The sequence below is a fragment of the Zonotrichia leucophrys genome, chromosome 27 (genome assembly GCF_028769735.1).
Source record: "Zonotrichia leucophrys gambelii isolate GWCS_2022_RI chromosome 27, RI_Zleu_2.0, whole genome shotgun sequence".
In the NCBI taxonomy this organism is placed as follows: Eukaryota; Metazoa; Chordata; class Aves; order Passeriformes; family Passerellidae; genus Zonotrichia; species Zonotrichia leucophrys.
This window is the reverse complement of record NC_088196.1, coordinates 2580796-2601290: the sequence shown is the minus strand read 5'-3', so window position 1 is coordinate 2601290 and position 20495 is coordinate 2580796. Positions and strand designations below refer to the sequence as shown.

Sequence of the window (20495 nt, the reverse complement as noted above, 5' to 3'; positions counted from 1 at the left end):
CTCATCTCTTACATGCCCAAGGCTGTGAATTCTGCATCCTCCCCAGCTGGGGACTGATTGTTAACCTGAAAGGTCTGAGCAGCAGCTGGAAATCTCAAGGGATGTGTGACTCCAAGGGCAGAATTTGCCTGATGCTGCCTTTGTTTAATTGGACTGGTGCCTTTAGGGGCAGTGCTGTCTCTGCTGGGAGAGTTTTCATTCAACTCCAGACACTCACAGCTCATTCTTCAATTTTTAGTGATTGCTTGTCAACTGTGAATCCTTTCCTTCCTTCTTTCCTTTTCCCTTCCCTTTTCCCTTTTCCCTTTTCCCTTTTCCCTTTTCCCTTTCCTTTCCTTTCCTTTCCTTTCCTTTCCTTTCCTTTCCTTTCCTTTCCTTTCCTTTCCTTTCCTTTCCTTTCCTTTCCTTTCCTTTCCTTTCCTTTCCTTTCCTTTCCTTTCCTTTCCTTTCCTTTCCTTTCCTTTTCCTTTCCTTTCCTTTCCTTTCCTTCTTTCCTTTCCTTTCCTTTCCTTTCCTTTCCTTTCCTTTCCTTTCCTTTCCTTTCCTTTCCTTTCCTTTCCTTTCCTTTCCTTTCCTTTCCTTTCCTTTCCTTTCCTTTTCCTTTCCTTCCTTTCCTTTCCTTTCCTTGTTTATTGCTTTGCCTTTTAGCATGCTTTCTTCTCTAGTTTTCCTTCCTCCATCACTTCACCTATTCTTTCCTTTTTATTTCCTTTCCTTTCCTTTTCCTTCCTTCTTTTCCTTTTTCCTTTCCTTTTCCCTTTTTCCTTTCCTTCTTTCCTTTTTCCTTCTTCCTTCTTCCCTTTCCTTTTCCCTTCCTTCCCTTTCCTTCCTTCCTTTTTCCTTTCTTCCTTTTCCCTTCCTTTTTTCCTTTCCTTCCCTTTTCCTTCCCTTCCCTTCCCTTCCCTTCCCTTCCCTTCCCTTCCCTTCCCTTCCCTTCCCTTCCCTTCCCTTCCCTTCCCTTCCCTTCCCTTCCCTTCCCTTCCCTTCCCTTCCCTTCCCTTCCCTTCTAAATTCATTCCTTCCTCTCATTTCCTTCCCTCAGTTACAGTAGGTAAAAAGATCCAATCCAACAAAAATGAGATTTGACAGGAATTTCAGGAATTAACTCTGTACCAACCTGCACAGAGCTGTGAGCAGCATCACCCCCTGATGTGGTCAGAGACACCTGGTTTGGGAAAAAACTTTTAAGAGAACCAGAGAATGAGGACCAAATCAAAGGCAAAAGAATCAAGGACAAATAGGAGATTGAAGTGGGAGGGGAAATAAAGTTTCTTCATTCAATGACTGAATCTTTTACTTTCAGAGAATTTGCTTCTTACCCATACAAGAGAGGGTAACAAACAAAAGTTTCATTTCTGTAGCCATCTGATGGCAGACAAATGCTGATCTCCTGAGCCAATCCCCTGTGTGGTCAGCAGAGATGAAAAAAACACTCTAAGGATGGAATTCATGTGAATTTTCCAGATCTCCCATTACTTCTGAAATTGTACCTTCCACCAAACAGCTTCCAGGAGGATGCCCAGGACAGGGACTACAGCCCATGGTCTTTTTAGAACGCAGAGTAAGGGGCAATGCCAGTGTGCTCTGGAGGATTTATTTGTGGGCTTTCTCTAGATCAAAGCCATGTGAAATTTGGAACATCATGAGGTTTCACTGGCTGGAAGCAAGATCATGGAAACGGGCTGAGTCCCTTCCAGGCTGTAACACTGACCCAGAGCTGCCAGGGAGGACTCAGAGAGGGCCCAGGCAGGGCTGCTCCACATTTTCTGGAAAAATCCTTTTGCCAGGACTTTGCTCCTGGGAAGCCTCAGAGAAAAAGGAAACCAATTTTATCTCATTTGCTTCACCTGTGTTTTGCTGCTTTGGAATGTTTGGTTGGAGATTGTTTATCCAACAGGGTCTTGTTTGATAAGTTTCATGTGAATTGTTTTGACTTAATGGCCAATAACAGTCAGGCTGTGTTATACTCTGAAAAGAGAGTAATGAGTTTTCAAATATTATAATGTTAGCCTTCTGTAAATATCCTTTCTCTATTCATTAGCATAGTTTTAGTATAGCATTCTTTCATATAATATAGTGACATGAACTAATAAATTAGCCTTCTGGGAACATGGAGTCAGATTCAGTCCCTTAGTGACCGTGATTGGTAATTTCTGATTTCACAAGGACATCTCTGATGGCACTCAGCCCCTCCTATAAAAAATAGGAATTCTGCCTGTCCCTGGCCAGCTCTCCCCATTGCTATCAGAGGATGGGGGGAAACAAAAAACAAAAAAGCAACAAAAACAACAACAACAACAACAACAACAAAAAATCCAGAGGGAAGCAGGCCACATTAAGTGTCCCAGGGGCTCTCTCCAAAGGTCTCGGATGGGAGATGCACTCAACAAACACCCCTTTCCGGTTCCTGTGTGCACTGTGGGTGCTCACAACCTGCCCAGATCTCTCCATTTTTTGAGAAGATCGTGACAAAAGACCAGAGAACGTGTCATGAGCCCCTCACCAACCACAGTTTGGGGGTTGTGAGAGCAAAGCAGTAAATGACACGGCCACAGGTTTCCTGTGTGAGCTCCTCATGACATATACAGAAGTTGTCATTCTGTACCTGTTTCCTGCCGGGCCACAGCCACTGCTTTGGCTCTTCAGGACAGTGGTGGGAGATGCTGCTGCTCCTTCTGCTCACAAATGCTTTTGTCCTTCTGCCCTGGGCTGGGGCTGGTGAGTACACACAGATGGGACTTAGACAGGAACATGCAAGGGCACAGATGGACTCTGAGCAGTCAATCTCAGGCAAGGCTCCTGCCTCGCCTTCTCTCCTGGCTCTACTCTCCTGCTTTCCTCTCTCCTCTCATCTCCCAGCTCAGCCTGTGCCTGAAGCCAGTGAGGCATTAGAGGCACTAGAGCTGTGCCCTTGATGGCATTGGAGTCATCCAGAGCCAGGGGTGGTCAGACCCCAGACAGTGCTGCTTGTCTTTCTCTCCACTGTGCAGCAGCAATGCTTTGGACAGCCCCAGGAAGGAGAGTTGTTGGGATCACTGGCACCTGGCTTTAGAGGATGAGCCTTTCCTTTCATGCAGCCCCAAACTTGACAGGAAACAGCAGCATATTAACATGTATATTTAACATATATATTAACATTTCCATCTCTCTTCCAGGAAGGATCATTGGTGGAACAAAAGTGAAGGCTCACTCCAGACCCTACATGGCTTATGTAAAAATTCAAAGTGGATCAGAACCCAGTTACTGTGGAGGGTTCCTGATTCGCCCAGATGCAGTTCTCTCAGCAGCTCACTGTGTGCACAAAAAAGGCAGGGCAGTGAGGGTCACTGTGATTCTGGGAGCCCACAACATAAACAGCCGAGAACGGAGCCAGCAAAAGATCCGTGTGAGACAATGGGTCATCCATCCTAAATATTCCCGTGAAGGCTTCAAAAATGACATCATGCTGCTGAAGGTATGGCCCAACAGTTCCTTCCTGCATGAGGGATCTCCCCCTGCTCACCTCCCCAAATTCTGAACTTGCTCCTCATCCTTTGCTGGCTCTAACCCCGTGTTCTCTCTGCCTGACAGCTGAAGCCAAGGGCCAGGATCAATAAGAATGTGCAGTTTATCTCCATTCCCAGGAGAAATGAACGCGTGAGAGAAGGAGCTTTATGCACGGTGTCTGGCTGGGGCTGGACATCTGACACAGGAAACAAGACTAATGTGATGAGAGAAGTGAAACTGAAGGTGCAAGAGGAGAAAATCTGTCAGCAGCTTTTCCGTAACTACCAGCGTCGGTCTATGATCTGTGTTGGTGATGAAAACAGTAAAAAGGCAACTTCCCATGTAAGTGTTGTGTTAGGCTACAAGTCTGGGAGGAGGTTGGGACTGGAAATTCAGGTTAGTTCCCAGGTGAACGCCACAGGACACCAGAATGAACCAGGACCTTCAAAATGATGAGCTGAGTGTCCTCACAGAAGATCCGAAGCCAATGTGCTCCCTCAATTGGGGGTGCACAACAATTTTCCAACAATCAGCAACATTTGCTTTTTTACATACTTGGGGATGTTCTACCCAGCCTAACCAGTGCTTTGGAGTGTAAGATCCTTGTGATATCCTTGCCCAGATGGGTTAGATATTTACTCATGTTTAAAGTCAATGTTCTTTTAGAGTTTTGGAATCTCAAAGAGCCTCCAGGCCTGAATTGTTTCATGGGTGTGCTTAGAGGAGTAGTGAGGCAGCTACAAACACTGAGAGCTGTGTCTGGAGGGAGGGAGGTGCTGGGAAGAGGAGGTGCTTCACGTGGAGAGAGGGAAGAGGAAACTTGCTGCTTAAGGCAGGGAGAGCTGAGCTGTGGCATGTCTGACCCCTGTCACTCCTTTCATGGCACAGGGTGATTCTGGTGGCCCATTAGTCTGCAATAAGAAGGCTCATGGCATTGTTTCTCATGCACGTGAACACAACATCTTCCCTGAGGTATTCACCAGGATATCGCACTTTGAGCCCTGGATCCGTGAGCAGCTGAAGAGGTTTTCACTCCAAGATATTCCTTGCTCTCCGTTGTCTGAATAAAATTCTCATTGCCCCTTCTCCACAATGCATCCAACACCTGCTTAGAAGCTCCCAGGGGCAGCTGAAGTCAACTCAGAGAAGCCCCTGTGGTGCAGGCAAAGGTATTGGCACTAAGGAGAGTCTCCTGGCAAGCTGTAAGTGCAAGTCCCAAGTACACCCAGCTTCCCATTGCTCCCTTCCTCCCACTCCTGCTGCAGCTCTGCTTCTGGCCATCAATAAAAGCATGTTCAAAGTCTCTTGTGTCTGCAGTCTTCCTGGGAGCTGTACTCAAACCCTCAGTGTGAGAATGAGGAGGTGACTGACATTGTGTCTTTGATTGTGGTTGTTGATCGGCACATGTGCCAGGACCATGTGTGGTCCTGGAGTGGCTGCGCGCTGCCAGCAGCCCGGATCACAGTTCAGCCACTGGCTGGGGTCCTAAACCACCAGCGGCATCCAATAATTGTCGACCCAACACCAAAGGATCAGGGCAAAGGAAAAAAGGAAGGACTCTTTGCTTGCTTCTTCGAGCTGCTTTAGTTCTTTCCTGTGCAGAAGCGGTGTCGGGCTGGCGCCGTGTGGAATCGGCAGCGCGGCACAGGAGCTGTTCTTTCCCGTGGCAGGGGCAGTGCCGAAGCGAGGCAGGGGACACAACACTTGTGGGCACTGGCGGGGGCAGCGGCTCTGGCAGAGATCTCTCCCATGGAAAGAGCCACAGCTGCGCGGAAGGCCGCGATCTCTCCATTGCCAGCTGATGGCACACTGTAGCAGACCCCATGCAGCTTAGGAGAGCTCCATGGCGGATTGAGACTTAACTGTAGGAACTGCTGAGTCATGAGGAGACAGCAAAATAAGCTCCTGTCTTCTTCTACCCTTCGCCCTATACCTTATCTCTGTAAACTCACACGTAACTTTTCCCTGATCCTTACTATTGGACAAGTCTGGATCCCCCTATACCCTATAAAAAGGGGCTGTTTTAGCCCATTCAACAGAAGAAGAGCTGTCGCTGGAACCCTTCGCAGACTCCCCAATAAACCATCGCTGTGGAACTGCCAGGACCTCTCCTTCTCCTCTCTCGCATCTGCTTCTGCCTCAGCCAAAGGCGCCCTAGCAAGCAAGCAAAGAGCTGCAATCCTAAAAGAGCTGTGAATCACCAAAGAGCTGACAATGACTGAGCTTGCTAAAGGCAGCCTGCGACGGCTGCGAGCTGACTGGGTATTGGGGCACTCTGTCTCCCTGAGGGACTGAGTTATCCGGACTATCCTGCATCGCTCGGTGATAAGGCCAAGATCAGGGACTTACCCCCATGTGGGTGTTCCTCTTTCTCGCGGTGCAGAGCGGTGCTGGCTGCCAAGAGCTGCCCCACGCGGGTGCCGGCAGAGCGCGGGTGGAGCGCGGAATCCATGCGGATTGAAGGGGGGCAGTGGGAGAGTGTGCAAAAGAGAAAAACAGTGGCTTTAACGCAAGAGGGGATGGAATCCTGGGATGGGACTGTCTGGCTAGCTAGGAAGGGTCTGGGGACACATGTAAACATAGCCTAGAGCGGGAAAGTCACAGATCCTGGAGGTTTCATTGGCTGGGCTCATGGCCAAAGGAGGGTCATGGAAACAGGGGCTGAGTCCCTTCCAGGCTGTAACACTGACCCAGAGCTGCCAGGGAGGACTCAGAGAGGGCCCAGGCAGGGCTGCTCCCTTCTCATGGGGACACCCTGAGCCTGGTCCTCAGCTGAGCTCCAGCTGTGTCTCAACCAGTCCTGCACCTGCCCAGAGCACCTGCTGGTCTGGACTGGGCTCACAGAATGACTCCCCAGCTGCACTTCTGACTTCCTCATCACCATGGACTTGTCAGATTCCCTAGAACAGCAGGGCTGAGGTCATGAGGTTTCTCATGTCCTTGTCCCTTAGTGACTCTGACTGGCAGTTTCGTATTTCCCAAGGACATCTCTGATGGCAGTTAGGCCCTCTGATAAAAAACAGGAACTTTGCTTGATCGTGCCCAGCTCTCCCCATTGCTATCAGAGGACAAGGGGAAGCAAAAAAACAAAAAGAAAAAAATATCCTGATGGATGCACCCTGCATGCAGGATCTCAAGGGCTCTCTCAAAAGGTTGCTGAAGGGATATGCAATTAACACACCCCTTCCCTCTCCCTGGGCACTGTGGGTGCTCTGAACCAGCCCAGCTCGCTCCATTTTTTGAGAAGATCGTGACAAAAGAGCAGAGAACCTGTCATGAGCCCCTCACAAAGCCACAGTTTGGGGGGTGTGAGAACAAAAGCAGTAAATGACACAGCTACAGGCAGGCTGAGGTTTCCTGTGTCAGCTCCACATGATATATATAGAGGTTCTATACGGGCCATTCTGTACCTGTCACCTGCCTGGCCACAGCCACTGCTTTGGCTCTTCAGGACAGTGGTGGGAGATGCTGCTGCTCCTTCTGCTCACAAATGCTTTTGTCCTTCTGCCCTGGGCTGGGGCTGGTGAGTACACACAGATGGGACTTAGACAGGAACGTGCAAGGGCACAGATGGACTCTGAGCAGTCAATCTCAGGCAAGGCTCCTGCCTCGCCTTCTCTCCTGGCTCTACTCTCCTGCTTTCCTCTCTCCTCTCATCTCCCAGCTCAGCCTGTGCCTGAAGCCAGTGAGGCATTAGAGGCACTAGAGCTGTGCCCTTGATGGCACTGGAGTCATCCAGAGCCAGGGGTGGTCAGACCCCAGACAGTGCTGCTTGTCTTTCTCTGCATTGTGCAGCAGCAATGCTTTGGACAGCCCCTGGAGGGAGAGTTGTTGGGATCACTGGCACCTGGCTTTAGAGGATGAGCCTTTCCTTTCATGTAGCCCCAAACTTGACAGGAAACAGCAGCATATTAACATTTATATTATACATTTATATTTAACATTCATATTAATATTTCCCATCGGTCTTCCAGGAAGGATCATTGGTGGAAGGAAAGTTAAAGCCCACTCCAGACCCTATATGGCTTTTTTAGAAATTCAAGGTGATCCAAAAAATTATTCCTGTGGAGGGTTCCTGATTCGCCCAGACGCAGTGCTCTCAGCAGCTCACTGTGTGGATATAAAAGGGTAAGACTCCATTGTTCTTGCACAGGTGATTTTTTTCCAGTCTCACACAGTCCCAGAGTGCCTCAGCCCTGATCCAGGCTGAAACAGAACCCTGTGTCTCTTCAGGCAGAGCAGGCATCTCTGGAGCTGAGCTCTCCTCTGTGAGTGCAGGAATTGTCTGCCTGGTTGGGGCTGAGTGTCCTTGGGGACAGGAATGCTCCCAGGGGTCTCCAGGGTCATGGTTCCTGCCATGGCTTAGAGCTGCTGCTGGAGAAGGGCTCCAGTGTGTCCCCTGCCCTGCTGCCCTTTGTGCTCAGCACGGGGCAGCTGCCAGCTGTGTCAGTGTGGGGTGAGGGATCCTCAGCTGGGCTCGGGAAGGAACCCAGGGGAGAGAGGACAACTTGCTGAGAGCTGCTCTGGGGAGGTTTCTCCAACACCACCTCCCTCCAGCCACCTGCCCTGGGGGCTGTTCCTGTCAATACAGCTGGAGTGTCTTGGTGTTTCCTGATAGGATAGAGAATGTCACTGTGATTCTGGGAGCCCACAACAGAAAGAGCCGAGAACAGAGTCAGCAAAAGATCCGTGTGAGACAATGGGTCATCCATCCTCAATATTGCCCTGATGACTTCAAAAATGACATTGTGCTGCTGAAGGTATGGCCCAACAGATCCTTCCTGCCTGAGGGCTCTCCCCCTGCTCAGCTCCCCAAACTCTCAACTTGCTCCTAATCCTTTGCTGGCTCTAACCCCGTGTTCTCTCTGCCTGACAGCTGAAGAAAAATGCTGTCATCAACAAGAATGTGAAGTTGATCTCCATTGCCAAGAAAAATGAACGTGTGGGAGAAGGAGCTAAATGTAATGTGCCTGGCTGGGGACGGACATCTCTGAAATCATTGGTGAGCGATGTCTTGATGGAGGTGGACCTGGAGGTGCAAAATGAGAAAAGATGTCAATTTTCCGGTGACTACGAGCGCCAGTCTATGATCTGTGTTGGTGATAAATACAGTGAAAAAGCAGCTTACGAGGTAAGTGTTGTTTTGGGCTGAAAGAATTGGAGAGGGTTGGCACTGAAAATTAAACTTGGTTCTCTAGTGGAAACCAAAGGACACCAGAATGAACCAGGACCTTAAGAATGATGAGCTGAGGGTCATCACAGAAGCTCTGAAGCCCATGTGCTCCCTCAATTGGGGGTCATTTTCCTAACTCTCAGCAACATTTCCTTTTGTACATATTTGGGGATGTTCTAACCAGCCTAACCAGTGCTTTGTGGTGTAAGATCCTTGTGATATCCTTGCTCAGATGGGTTAGATATTTACCCATGTCTAAACTAGTTCAATGTTCTTTTATAGTTTTTGAATCTCATAGAGCCTCCAGGCCTGAATTGCTTAATGGGTGGGCTTAGAGGAGTAGTGAGACAGCTACAAATGCTGAGAGCTGTGTCTGGAGGGAGGGAGGTGCTGGGAAGAGGAGGTTCTTCACGTGGAGGGAGGGAAGAGGAAACTTGCTGCTTAAGGCAGGGAGAGCTGAGCTGTGGCATGTCTGACCCCTCTCACTCCTTTCATGGCACAGGGTGATTCTGGTGGCCCATTAGTCTGCAATAAGAAGGCTCATGGCATTTTTTCTCATATGTATGATGACAGCCTCTTCCCTGAGGTATTCACCAGGATCTCGCACTTTGAGCCCTGGATCCGAAAGCAGCTGAAGAAGTTTTCACTCAACATAATACCTTGCTTTCCATTCTCTGACTAAAATGCTCATTGCCCCTTCTCCACAATGCATCCAACAGCTGCTGGTGCTCAGAATGTCCCAGGGGCAGCTAAGGTGGACACAGAGAAGCCCCTGTGGTGCAGGCACAGGCTTTGGCACTAAGGAGAGTCTGCGTGGCAACCTGTATATACAAGTCCCAAGTACACCCAGCTTCTCATTGCTCCCTTCCTCCCATTGCCGCTCCAGCTCTGCTTGTGGCAATCAATAAAAGCATGTTCAAAGTCACTTGTGTCTGCAGCCTTCTTGGGAGCTGGATACAAACCCTGAGTGTGAGAATGAGGTGATGATTGATATTGTGTCCTGATTGCAGGGGTTGATCGGCACCTGTGCCAGGAGTGGCTGCCCTCCCAGCAGGCCAGATCACAGTTCAGCCACTGGCTGGGGTTCTAAACTACCAGCGGCATCTGATAATTCTGCACACAACAATAAAGGACTGGGGCAAAGTTAAAAAGGAAGGACTCGTTGCTTGCTTCTTCGAGCTGCTTTAGTTCTTTCCCGTGCAGAAGCAGTGTCAGGCTGGCGCCGCCTGGAATCGGCAGCGCGACACAGGAGCTGTTCTTTCCCATGGCAGGAGCAGCACCGAAGCGAGGCAGGGGACACAACACTTGTGGGCAGCGGCCACAGCCGCGATCTCTCCCGTGGCAGGAGCCACAGCTGTGCCCAAGGCCGCGATGTCTCCCACGGCAGCTGATGGCACACTGTAGCAGACCCCATGGAGCTTAGGAGAGATCCATGGAGGATTGAGACTTAACTGTAGGAACTGCTAAATGATGAAGAGACAGCAAAATAAGCTCCTGTCTTCTTCTACCCCTCACTCTATAGCTTATCTCTGTAACCTCATAGGTCACTTCTCCCTGACCCTTACTATTGGACAAGTTTGGATTCCCCTATGACCTATAAAAAGGGGCTGTTTTAGCCCATTTCACAGAAGTAGAGCGGTCGCTGAAACCCTTTGCAGACTCCCCAATAAACCATCGCTGTGGAACCGCCAGGACCTCTCTTTCTCCTCTCTCGCATCTGCTTCTGCCTCAGCCAAAGGCGCCCTAGAAAGCAAGCAAAGAGCTGAAATCCTAAGAGAGCTGAGAATCACCAAAGAGCTGACAATCACTGAGCTTGCTAAGGGCAGCCTGCGGCGGCTGCGAGCTGACTGGGTATTGGGGCACTCTGTCTCCCAGAGGGACTGAGTTATCCGGACTATCCTGCATCGCTCGGTGATAAGGCCAAGATCAGGGACTTACCCCCATGTGGGTGTTCCTCTTTCTCGCGGTGCAGAGCGGTGCTGGCTGCCAAGAGCTGCCCCACGCGGGTGCCGGCAGAGCGCGGGTGGAGCGCGGAATCCACGCGGCTCAAAGAGGGGCAGTGGGAGAGTGCGCAAAAGAGAAAAACAGTGGCTTCAACGCAAGAGGGGATGGAATCCTGGGATGGGACTGTCTGGCTTGCTAGGAGGGGTCTGGGGGACACATGTAAACATAGCCTAGAGCGGGACAGTCACAGATCCTGGAGGTTTCACTGGCTGGGCTCATGGCCAAAGGAGGGTCATGGAAACAGGGGCTGAGTCCCTTCCAGGCTGTAACACTGACCCAGAGCTGCCAGGGAGGACTCAGAGAGGGCCCAGGCAGGGCTGCTCCCTTCTCATGGGGACACCCTGAGCCTGGTCCTCAGCTGAGCTCCAGCTGTGTCTCAGCCAGCCCTGCACCTGCCCAGAGCACCTGCTGGTCTGGACTGGGCTCACAGAATGACTCCCCAGCTGTACCTCAGACTTTCCTCATCACCATGGACTTGTCAGATTCCCTAGAACATCTGGGCTGAGGTCAAGAGGCCCCAACTGGCCTTGTCCCTTAGTGAACCTGACTGGCAGTTTCTGATTTCCCAAGGACATCTCTGATGGCAGTTAGCCCCTCTGATAAAAGAAACAGGAACTTTGCCTGACCTTGGCCAGTGCTCCCCATTTCTTTCAGAGGATGGGGGGAAACAAAAAAAAAAAAGGAAAAAATATCCTGATTGAAGCATCCTGCATGCAGGTTTCCAACGGCTATCTCAAAACATCTCTAATGGAATATGTACTCAACAAAACACTTTCCCCTTCCTGTGAGCTCTGTGGGTGCTCTGAACCAGCCCAGCTCGCTCCATTTTTTGAGAAGATCGTGACAAAAGAGCAGAGAACCTGTCATGAGCCCCTCACAAAGCCACAGTTTGGGGGGTGTGAGAACAAAAGCAGTAAATGACACAGCTACAGGCAGGCTGAGGTTTCCTGTGTCAGCTCCACATGACATATATAGAGGTTCAGTACTGGCCATTCTGTACATGTCACCTGCGTGGCCACAGCCACTGCTTTGGCTCTTCAGGACAGTGGTGGGAGATGCTGCTGCTCCTTCTGCTCACAAATGCTTTTGTCCTTCTGCCCTGGGCTGGGGCTGGTGAGTACACACAGATGGGACTTAGACAGGAACATGCAAGGGCACAGATGGACTCTGAGCAGTCAATCTCAGGCAAGGCTCCTGCCTCACCTTCTCTCCTGGCTCTACTCTCCTGCTTTCCTCTCTCCTCTCATCTCCCAGCTCAGCCTGTGCCTGAAGCCAGTGAGGCATTAGAGGCACTAGAGCTGTGCCCTTGATGGCATTGGAGTCATCCAGAGGCAGGGGTGGTCAGACCCCAGACAGTGCTGCTTGTCTTTCTCTGCATTGTGCCCCAGCAATGCTTTGGACAGCCCCAGGAAGGAGAGTTGTTGGGATCACTGGCACCTGGCTTTAGAGGATGAGCCTTTCCTTTCATGCAGCCCCAAACTTGACAGGAAAGAGCAGCATATAAACATTTATATTAGCATTTATTTTTAACATTCATATTAACATTTCCTCTCTCTCTTCCAGGAAGGATCATTGGTGGACGAGAAGTAAAGGACCACTCCAGACCCTACATGGCTTTTTTAGAAATTAAAAGTGGCTCAAAACCTAGTTGGTGTGGTGGGTTCCTGATTCGCCCAGACGCAGTGCTCTCAGCAGCTCACTGCATGGATATAGAAGAGTAAGATTTCATTTTTCTTGTACTAGGTGATTTTTTTTCCAGTCTTACACAGTCCCAGAGTGCCTCAGCCCTGATCCAGGCTGAAACAGAACCCTGTGTCTCTTCAGGCAGAGCAGGCATCTCTGGAGCTGAGCTCTCCTCTGTGAGTGCAGGAATTGTCTGCCTGGTTGGGGCTGAGTGTCCTTGGGGACAGGAATGCTCCCAGGGGTCTCCAGGGTCATGGTTCCTGCCATGGCTTAGAGCTGCTGCTGGAGAAGGGCTCCAGTGTGTCCCCTGCCCTGCTGCCCTTTGTGCTCAGCACGGGGCAGCTGCCAGCTGTGTCAGTGTGGGGTGAGGGATCCTCAGCTGGGCTCTGGAAGGAACCCAGGTGAGAGAGGACAACTTGCTGAGAGCTGCTCTGGGGAGGTTTCTCCAACACCACCTCCCTCCAGCCACCTGCCCTGGGGGCTGTTCCTGTCAATGCAGCTGGAATGTCTTGGTGTTTCCTGGCAGGATAGAGAGCGTCACTGTGATTCTGGGAGCCCATAACATTAGTGACGAAGAATGCAGCCAGCAGAAGATCTCTGTTGCAGGATGGGTCATCCATCCTAAATATTCCTGTAAAGATGGGAAGAATGACATTGTGCTGCTGAAGGTACGGCCCTACAGATCCTTCCTGCCTGAGGGATCTCCCCCTGCTCAGATTCCCAAACTCTGAACATTCTCATCATCCATTGCCTACTCTAAGCCCGTGTTCTCTCTGCCTGACAGCTGAATGAAAAAGCCACGATCACTAAGAATGTGCGATGTATCTCCATTGCTGAGAACCACGAATGTGTGAAGGCAGGCGATTTATGCACGGTGTCTGGCTGGGGCCGGACATCTACAGAAGGGGACATGAGTGATGTCTTGATGGAGGTGGACATGGAGGTGCAAAATGAGGAAATATGTGAGCAGCTTTCCAGTAAATACCAGCGTCAGTCTATGATCTGTGTTGGTGATGAAGATAATAAAAAAGCAACTGCCCCTGTAAGTGTTGTTTTGGGAGGAGGTTGTGAATGGGAATTCAGCTTAGTTCCCTGGTGATAGCAAAAGGACAGCAGAATGAACCAGGACCTTCAGAATGATGAGCTGGGGGTCCTCACAGAACCTCTGCAGCTGTTGATTTCATGTGCTCCCTCAACTGGGGTGCATTTTCCAACTATCAGCAACATTTGCTTCTTTACTTACCTGGGGATGTTCTACCCAGCCTGACCATGCTTTGGGCTAAAAATTCCTTGTGATTTACTTGCTCAGATGGGTTAGATATTTCTCCATGTCTGTAGTAGGTCAATGTGTTCTTTTGAGTTTTTGAATCTCATAGAGCCTCCAGGCCTGAATTGTTTCATGGGTGGGCTTAGAGGAGTAGTGAGGCAGCTACAAACACTGAGAGCTGGGTCTGGAGGGAGGGAGGTGCTGGGAAGAGGAGGTGCTTCACCTGGAGGGAGGGAAGAGGAAACTTGCTGCTTAAGGCAGGGAGAGCTGAGCTGTGGCATGTCTGACCCCTCTCACTCCTTTCATGGCACAGGGTGATTCTGGTGGCCCATTAGTCTGCAATGAGAAGGCTCATGGCATTCTTTCTCATGGATGTGGTGGCCGTCTCTCCCCTGATGTATTCACCAGGATCTCGCACTTTGAGCCCTGGATCCGCAAGAAGCTTAAGAGTTTTTCACGCAAGGCAATTTCTTGCTTTCCATTCTCTGACTAAAATGCTCATTGCCCCTTCTCCACAATGCATCCAACACCTGCTGGTGCTCAGAAGCTCCCAGGGGCAGCTGAAGTGGAGTCAGAGAAGCCCCTGTGGTGCAGGCACAGGCTTTGGCACTAAGGAGAGTCTGCGTGGCAAGCTACAAATGCAGCTCCCAAGTACACCCAGCTTCCCATTGCTCCTTTCCTCTCACTGCTTCTCCAGCTTTGCTTCTGGCCATCAATAAAAGCATGTTCAAAGTCACTTGTGTCTGCAGCATTCTTGGGAGCTGGATGGAAACCCTGAGTGTGAGAATGAGGAGGTGACTGATATTGTGTCCTGATTGCGGGGGTTGATCGGCACCTGTGCCAGGAGTGCCTACGCGCTGCCAGCAGGCCGCATCACAGTTCGGCCACTGGCTGGGGTCCTAAACCACCAGTGGCATCTGATAATTCTGGACACAACAACAAAGGATTGTGGCAAAGGAAAAAAGGAAGGACTCTTTGCTTGCTTCTTCGAGCTGCTTTAGTTCTTTCCCGTGCAGAAGTGGTGTCGGGGTGGCGCCGCGTGGAATCGGCAGCGCGGCACAGGAGCTGTTCTTTTCTGGGGCAGGAGCAGCGCTGAAGCGAGGCAGGGGACACCACACTCGTGGTCACTGGGAGCGGCAGCGGCCGTGGCAGCGATCTCTCCCATGGAAAGAGCCACACCTGCACAGATGGCCGCGATCTCTCCCTTGGCAGGCATCACAGCTGCGCCCAAGGAAGCAATCTCTTACAGGGCAGCTGATGCCACATTGTAGCCGACCCCAAGCATCTTAGGAGAGCTCCATGGAGGCCTTAGATTCAACTGTAGGAACAGTTGAGTCATGAGGAGACAGCAAAATAGGCTCCTGTCTTTTTCTACCGTGGTCCCATAGCTTATCTCTGTAACCTCATAGGTCACTTTTCCCTGACCCTTATTATTGGACAAGTTTGGATTCCCCTACACCCTATAAAAAGGGGCTGTTTTAGCCCATGCGACAGAAGTAGAGCGGTCGTTGGAACCCTTCTCAGACTCCCCAATAAACCATCGCTGTGGAACTGCCAGGACCTCTCCTCCTCCTCTCTCGCATCTGCTTCTGCCTCAGCCAAAGGTGCCCTAGCAAGCAAGCAAAGAGCTGAAATCCTAAGAGAGCTGAGAATCACCAAAGAGCTGACAATCACTGAGCTTGCTAAGGGCAGCCTGCAGCGGCTGCGAGCTGACTGGGTATTGGGGCACTCTGTCTCCCAGAGGGACTGAGTTATCCGGACTATCCTGCATCGCTCGGTGATAAGGCCAAGATCAGGGACTTATCACCATGTGGGTGTTCCTCTTTCTCGCGGTGCAGAGCGGTGCTGGCTGCCAAGAGCTGCCCCACGCGGGTGCCGGCAGAGCGCGGGTGGAGCGCAGAATCCACGCGGCTCAAAGAGGGGCAGTGGGAGAGTGCGCAAAAGAGAAAAACAGTGGCTTTAACGCAAGAGGGGATGGAATCCTGGGATGGGACTGTCTGGCTTGCTAGGAGGGGTCTGGGGGGACACATGTAAACATAGCCTAGAGCGGGACAGTCACAGATCCTGGAGGTTTCACTGGCTGGGCTCATGGCCAAAGGAGGGTCATGGAAACAGGGGCTGAGTCCCTTCCAGGCTGTAACACTGACCCAGAGCTGCCAGGGAGGACTCAGAGAGGGCCCAGGCAGGGCTGCTCCCTTCTCATGGGGACACCCTGAGCCTGGTCCTCAGCTGAGCTCCAGCTGTGTCTCAGCCAGCCCTGCACCTGCCCAGAGCACCTGCTGGTCTGGACTGGGCTCACAGAATGACTCCCCAGCTGCACCTCAGACTTCCTCACCACCATGGACTTGTCAGATTCCCCAGAACATCCGGGCTGAGGTCATGAGGCTCCACTGGCCTTGTCCCTTAGTGACCCTGACTGGCGGTTTCTTATTTCCCAAGGACATCTCTGATGGCAGTTAGCCCCTCTGATAAAAAAAACAAGCACTTTGCCTGTCCATGGCCAGCTCTGCCCATTGCTATCAGAGGACAGGGGGAAACAAAAAAACAATCAAAAAATATCAAGATTGAAGCAGCTGAGCCACGCAGGGTCCCAGGGGCTCTCTCCAAACATCTCTGATGGGATATGCACTCAACACACACCCCTTTCCTCTCTCTGTGCACTGTTGGTGCTCTAAACCAGCCCAGATCTCTCCAGTGTTTTTGGAAATTTTTTTCTAGGGTGACGTAATGATGCTTGTATCCCCAGTCATTGTTCTCTTTATGCTGGATATTATGTTCTGTGCCTTCAAGATTGGCTTGGAAGAGTGAAAGTTTTGTTTTGGATTTGTTATCAGCCACTTCCCCACAGCTGGAAGGACACAGAGACAGGGCAGTAGATAGGGCTGCTTTTGCTTTTTGCTTGGCTTTAGCTTTGCTCTTGCTCTTGCTTTTGATTCTCCTCATTAGTTTAGCTAAGCATTCTGATTTTTCCCTGGACTGTTTTCCTTTCCCATTTTTGGACCTACTCAAACCTGCTCTGGAGTGGGGCCTGGGAAACACTGAGAGTTTGCACCTTGTGGCTGCAGCAGCTGCCCCAGCACCCCAGGGACTGATAACAGTGACCAGCCCCAAGAGAGCCTTTCTGAATTTGTCATCTTTTCCAGAGGGATGAAAGAGTGGTGTCATCCAGTATGGTTCATTTTGTGTCCAGGGGGGTGCTGTGCCTGTTAAATAAACAGGTTCTTTCCACTTCTCTCCAAGGAATCCTTCCCGACTTGGTTTTAGGAAGGGACTGTGTGGGTTTGGTTTCTGGAGGGGTCCCCTGTGGATGTTTCTTTCAATTTGCCTTCAACCAGCATACCAGGGCACCTGTTGGTCTGGACTGAACTCACAGAACGACTCCCCAGCCGCACCTCAGACTCCCTCATCGCCATGGACTTGTCAGATCCTCTAGAACACCAGGGCTGAGGTCAAGAGGCCCCAACTGGCCTTGTCCCTTAGTGACCCTGACTGGTGGTTTCTGATTGCACAAGGACATCTCTGATGGCAGTTAGCCCCTCTGATAAGAAACAGGAACTTTGCCTGACCCTGGCCAGCTCTCCTCATTGCTATCAGAGGATGGGGGGAAACAAAAAACAAAAAGAAAACAAAATCCAGACAGAATCATCCCACATGCAGAGTCCCAGAGGCTCTCTCCAAAGGTCTCTGATGGGAGATGCCCTCAACAAACACCCCTTTCCTCTCCCTGGGCACTGTGGGTGCTCTCAACCAGCCCATTTCTCTCCATTATTTGAGAAGATTGTGACAGAACCGCAGAGAATGTTTCATGAGCCCCTCACCAAGCCACAGTTTGGGGGTTGTGGGAACAAAAGCAGTAAATGACACGGCCACAGGTTTCCAGTGTCAGCTCACCATGACATATATAGATGTTGTCATTCTGTTCCTCTCCCCTGCCTGGCCACAGCCACTGCTTTGGCTCTTCAGGACAGTGGTGGGAGATGCTGCTGCTCCTTCTGCTCACAAATGCTTTTGTCCTTCTGCCCTGGGCTGGGGCTGGTGAGTACACACAGATGGGATTTAGGAACATGCAAGGGCACAGATGGACTCTGAGCAGTCAATCTCAGGCAAGGCTCCTGCCTCACCTTCTCTCCTGGCTCTACTCTCCTGCTTTCCTCTCTCCTCTCATCTCCCAGCTCAGCCTGTGCCTGAAGCCAGTGAGGCATTAGAGGCACTAGAGCTGTGCCCTTGATGGCATTGGAGTCATCCAGAGGCAGAGGTGGTCAGACCCCAGACAGTGCTGCTTGTCTTTCTCTCCACTCTGCCCCAGCAATGCTTTGGACAGCCCCAGGAGGGAGAGCTGTTGGGATCGCTGGCACCTGGCTTTAGAGGATGAGCCTTTCCTTTCATGAAGCCCCAAATTTGACAGGAAACAGCAGCATATTTATATTTATATTCATATTTAACATTCATATTAACATATCCCATCTCTCTTCCAGGAAGGATCATTGGCGGAAGGGAAGCTGTGGCCCACTCCAGACCCTATATGGCTTTTTTAAAAATTAAAAATGCGACAAAAACTAGTAGGTGTGGAGGGTTCCTGATTCGCTCAGATGCAGTTCTCTCAGCAGCTCACTGTGTGGATGAAATAGGGTAAGACTCCATTGTTCTTGCACAGGTGATTTTTTCCAGTCTCACACAGTCCCAGAGTGCCTCAGCCCTGCTCTGGGTTGAAACAGTACCCTGTGTCTCTTCAGGCAGAGCAGGCATCTCTGGAGCTGAGCTCTCCTCTGTGAGTGCAGGAATTGTCTGCCTGGTTGGGGATGAGTGTCCTTGGGGACAGGAATGCTCCCAGGGGTCTCCAGGGTCATGGTTCCTGCCATGGCTTAGAGCTGCTGCTGGAGAAGGGCTCCAGTGTGTCCCCTGCCCTGCTGCCCTTTGTGCTCAGCACGGGGCAGCTGCCAGCTGTGTCAGTGTGGGGTGAGGGATCCTCAGCTGGGCTCGGGAAGGAACCCAGGGGAGAGAGGACAACTTGCTGAGAGCTGCTCTGGGGAGGTTTCTCCAACACCACCTCCCTCCAGCCACCTGCCCTGGGGGCTGTTCCTGTCAATGCAGCTGGAATGTGTTGGTGTTTCCTGGCAGGACGATAGTGAGTTTCACTGTGACTCTGGGAGCCCACAACGTAAGTAGGAAAGAACCGAGCCAGCAGAAAATCCATGTTGAAAAATGTGTCATCCATCCTCAATATTCCCGTGAAGGCTTTATAAATGATATTTTGCTGCTGAAGGTATGGCCCAACAGATCCTTCCTGCTTGAGGGATCTCCCCCTGCTTTCCTCCCCAAACTCTGAACTTGCTCCTCATCCATTGCTTGCTCTAACCCCGTGTTCTCCCTGCCTGACAGCTGAAGAAAAAAGCCGAGATCAATGAGTATGTGCGAAATATCTCCTTTGCCAAGGAAAATGAACATGTGAGAGCAGGAGAATTATGCACAGTGTCTGGCTGGGGCCGGACATCTCTGGACCCACCGCCGAGTGATGTCTTGATGGAGGTGGAACTGAAGGTGCAAAAGGAGAAAATCTGTCAGCAGGTTTTCTCTAAGTACAAGCGTCAGTCTATGATCTGTGTTGGTGATGAAAACCGTAAAAAAACAACTTACAGGGTAAGTGTTGTTTTGGGCTGCAAGCCTGGGAGGAAGTTGTGACTAGAAATTCAGCTTAGTTCTCAGGTGAAAGCCAAAGGACACCAGGATGAACCAGGACCTCCAGAATGATGAGCTGAGGGTCCTCATATAAGATCCGAAGCCAATGTCCTCCCTCAACTGGGGTGCATTTTCCTAACTATCAGCAACATTTGCTTTTTTACATACTTGGGGATGTTCTACCCAGCCTAACCAGTGCCTTGGTGTGTAAATTCTTTGTGATATCCTAGCTCAGACGGGTTAGATATTTCCCTATGTCTAAATTAGTTCAATGTTCTTCTTATGAAAATATTGAATCTCGGAGAGCCTCCAGGCGTGAATTGTTTCACGGGTGGGCTTAGAGGAGCAGTGAGGCAGCTACAAACACTGAGAGCTGGGTCTGGAGGGAGGGAGGTGCTGGGATGAGGAGGTTCTTCACATGGAGGGAGGGAAGAGGAAACTTGATGCTTAAGGCAGGGAGAGCTGAGCTGTGGCATGTCTGACCCCTCTCACTCCTTTCATGGCACAGGGTGATTCTGGTGGCCCATTAGTCTGCAATAAGAAGGCTTATGGCATTGTTTCTCATGGAATAAAGCATCGCCTATTTCCTAAGGCATTCACCAGGATCTCCCACTTTGAGCCCTGGATCCGTGAGGAGCTGAAGAGGCTTTCACTCCAAGATATTCCTGGCTCTCCATCCTGTGTCTAAAGTGCTCATTGCCCCTTCTCCACAATGCATCCAACACCTGCTGGTGCTCACAAGCTCCCAGGGGCAGCTGAAGTGGAGTCAGAGAAGCCCCTGTGGTGGAGGCACAGGCTTTGGCACTGAGTCTCCGTGGCAAGCTACAAATGCAGCTCCCAAGTACACCCAGCTTCCCATTGCTCCCTTCCTCCCACTGCCGCTCCAGCTCTGCTTGTGGCCATCAATAAAAGCATGTTCAAACTCACTTGTGTCTGCAGCATTCTTGGGAGCTGGATTCAAACCCTGAGTGTGAGAATGAGGAGGTGACGGATATTGTGTCCTGATTGCGGGGGTTGACAGGCACATGTTCTAGGCGTGGCCGTGCCCTGCCTCTGCTGCCAGCAGGCTGGATCACGGTTCAGCCACTGGCTGGGGTCCTAAACCACAGAGGCATCTGATAATTGTGGCCCCAACACCACAGGATCAGTGCAAAGGAAAAAAGGAAGGACTCTTTGCTTGCTTCTTCGAGCTGCTTTAGTTATTTC

At 50.9% G+C, this 20495-nt stretch overlaps 4 protein-coding genes across 4 annotated transcripts; all 4 read left to right on the top strand.

Annotated features, from left to right (window-relative positions):
- The first annotated feature begins 2602 nt into the window (after positions 1-2602).
- Positions 2603-4789, top strand: LOC135458563 (cathepsin G-like). The gene is made up of 4 exons (XM_064733779.1): positions 2603-2718; positions 3156-3454; positions 3571-3828; positions 4375-4789. The coding sequence occupies exons 1-4, from the start codon at positions 2661-2663 to the stop codon at positions 4552-4554; spliced, it is 795 nt and encodes a 264-aa protein (XP_064589849.1). The 5' UTR covers positions 2603-2660; the 3' UTR covers positions 4555-4789.
- A 2162-nt stretch (positions 4790-6951) lies between these two features.
- Positions 6952-9341, top strand: LOC135458571 (cathepsin G-like). Its single transcript, XM_064733786.1, has 5 exons — positions 6952-7009; positions 7461-7614; positions 8105-8246; positions 8363-8617; positions 9162-9341. Exons 1-5 carry the CDS (start codon positions 6952-6954, stop codon positions 9339-9341), a joined length of 789 nt encoding a protein of 262 aa, XP_064589856.1.
- Positions 9342-11718: 2377 nt separating this feature from the next.
- Positions 11719-14182, top strand: LOC135458570 (mast cell protease 1A-like). Its single transcript, XM_064733785.1, has 5 exons — positions 11719-11776; positions 12227-12380; positions 12873-13014; positions 13131-13388; positions 13927-14182. Exons 1-5 carry the CDS (start codon positions 11719-11721, stop codon positions 14104-14106), a joined length of 792 nt encoding a protein of 263 aa, XP_064589855.1. The 3' UTR covers positions 14107-14182.
- Positions 14183-17590: 3408 nt separating this feature from the next.
- LOC135458309 (cathepsin G-like) lies at positions 17591-19977 on the top strand. Its single transcript, XM_064733372.1, has 5 exons — positions 17591-17648; positions 18089-18242; positions 18732-18876; positions 18993-19250; positions 19798-19977. Exons 1-5 carry the CDS (start codon positions 17591-17593, stop codon positions 19975-19977), a joined length of 795 nt encoding a protein of 264 aa, XP_064589442.1.
- The last annotated feature ends 518 nt before the right edge of the window (positions 19978-20495 follow it).

What these genes read in the sequence shown, in the direction of transcription:
- LOC135458563 (XM_064733779.1), top strand. Translation starts at nt 2,661, where the DNA reads ATGCTGCTGCTCCTTCTGCTCACAAATGCTTTTGTCCTTCTGCCCTGG. An exon ending in ATGACATCATGCTGCTGAAG is followed by an intron (nt 3,455 to 3,570) that starts GTATGGCCCAAC and finishes TCTGCCTGACAG; the next exon opens with CTGAAGCCAAGGGCCAGGAT. An exon ending in GTAAAAAGGCAACTTCCCAT is followed by an intron (nt 3,829 to 4,374) that starts GTAAGTGTTGTG and finishes TTCATGGCACAG; the next exon opens with GGTGATTCTGGTGGCCCATT.
- LOC135458571 (XM_064733786.1), top strand. Translation starts at nt 6,952, where the DNA reads ATGCTGCTGCTCCTTCTGCTCACAAATGCTTTTGTCCTTCTGCCCTGG. An exon ending in CACTGTGTGGATATAAAAGG is followed by an intron (nt 7,615 to 8,104) that starts GTAAGACTCCAT and finishes GTTTCCTGATAG; the next exon opens with GATAGAGAATGTCACTGTGA. An exon ending in GTGAAAAAGCAGCTTACGAG is followed by an intron (nt 8,618 to 9,161) that starts GTAAGTGTTGTT and finishes TTCATGGCACAG; the next exon opens with GGTGATTCTGGTGGCCCATT.
- LOC135458570 (XM_064733785.1), top strand. Translation starts at nt 11,719, where the DNA reads ATGCTGCTGCTCCTTCTGCTCACAAATGCTTTTGTCCTTCTGCCCTGG. An exon ending in CACTGCATGGATATAGAAGA is followed by an intron (nt 12,381 to 12,872) that starts GTAAGATTTCAT and finishes GTTTCCTGGCAG; the next exon opens with GATAGAGAGCGTCACTGTGA. An exon ending in ATGACATTGTGCTGCTGAAG is followed by an intron (nt 13,015 to 13,130) that starts GTACGGCCCTAC and finishes TCTGCCTGACAG; the next exon opens with CTGAATGAAAAAGCCACGAT.
- LOC135458309 (XM_064733372.1), top strand. Translation starts at nt 17,591, where the DNA reads ATGCTGCTGCTCCTTCTGCTCACAAATGCTTTTGTCCTTCTGCCCTGG. An exon ending in TCTGCCCTGGGCTGGGGCTG is followed by an intron (nt 17,649 to 18,088) that starts GTGAGTACACAC and finishes TCTCTCTTCCAG; the next exon opens with GAAGGATCATTGGCGGAAGG. An exon ending in CACTGTGTGGATGAAATAGG is followed by an intron (nt 18,243 to 18,731) that starts GTAAGACTCCAT and finishes GTTTCCTGGCAG; the next exon opens with GACGATAGTGAGTTTCACTG.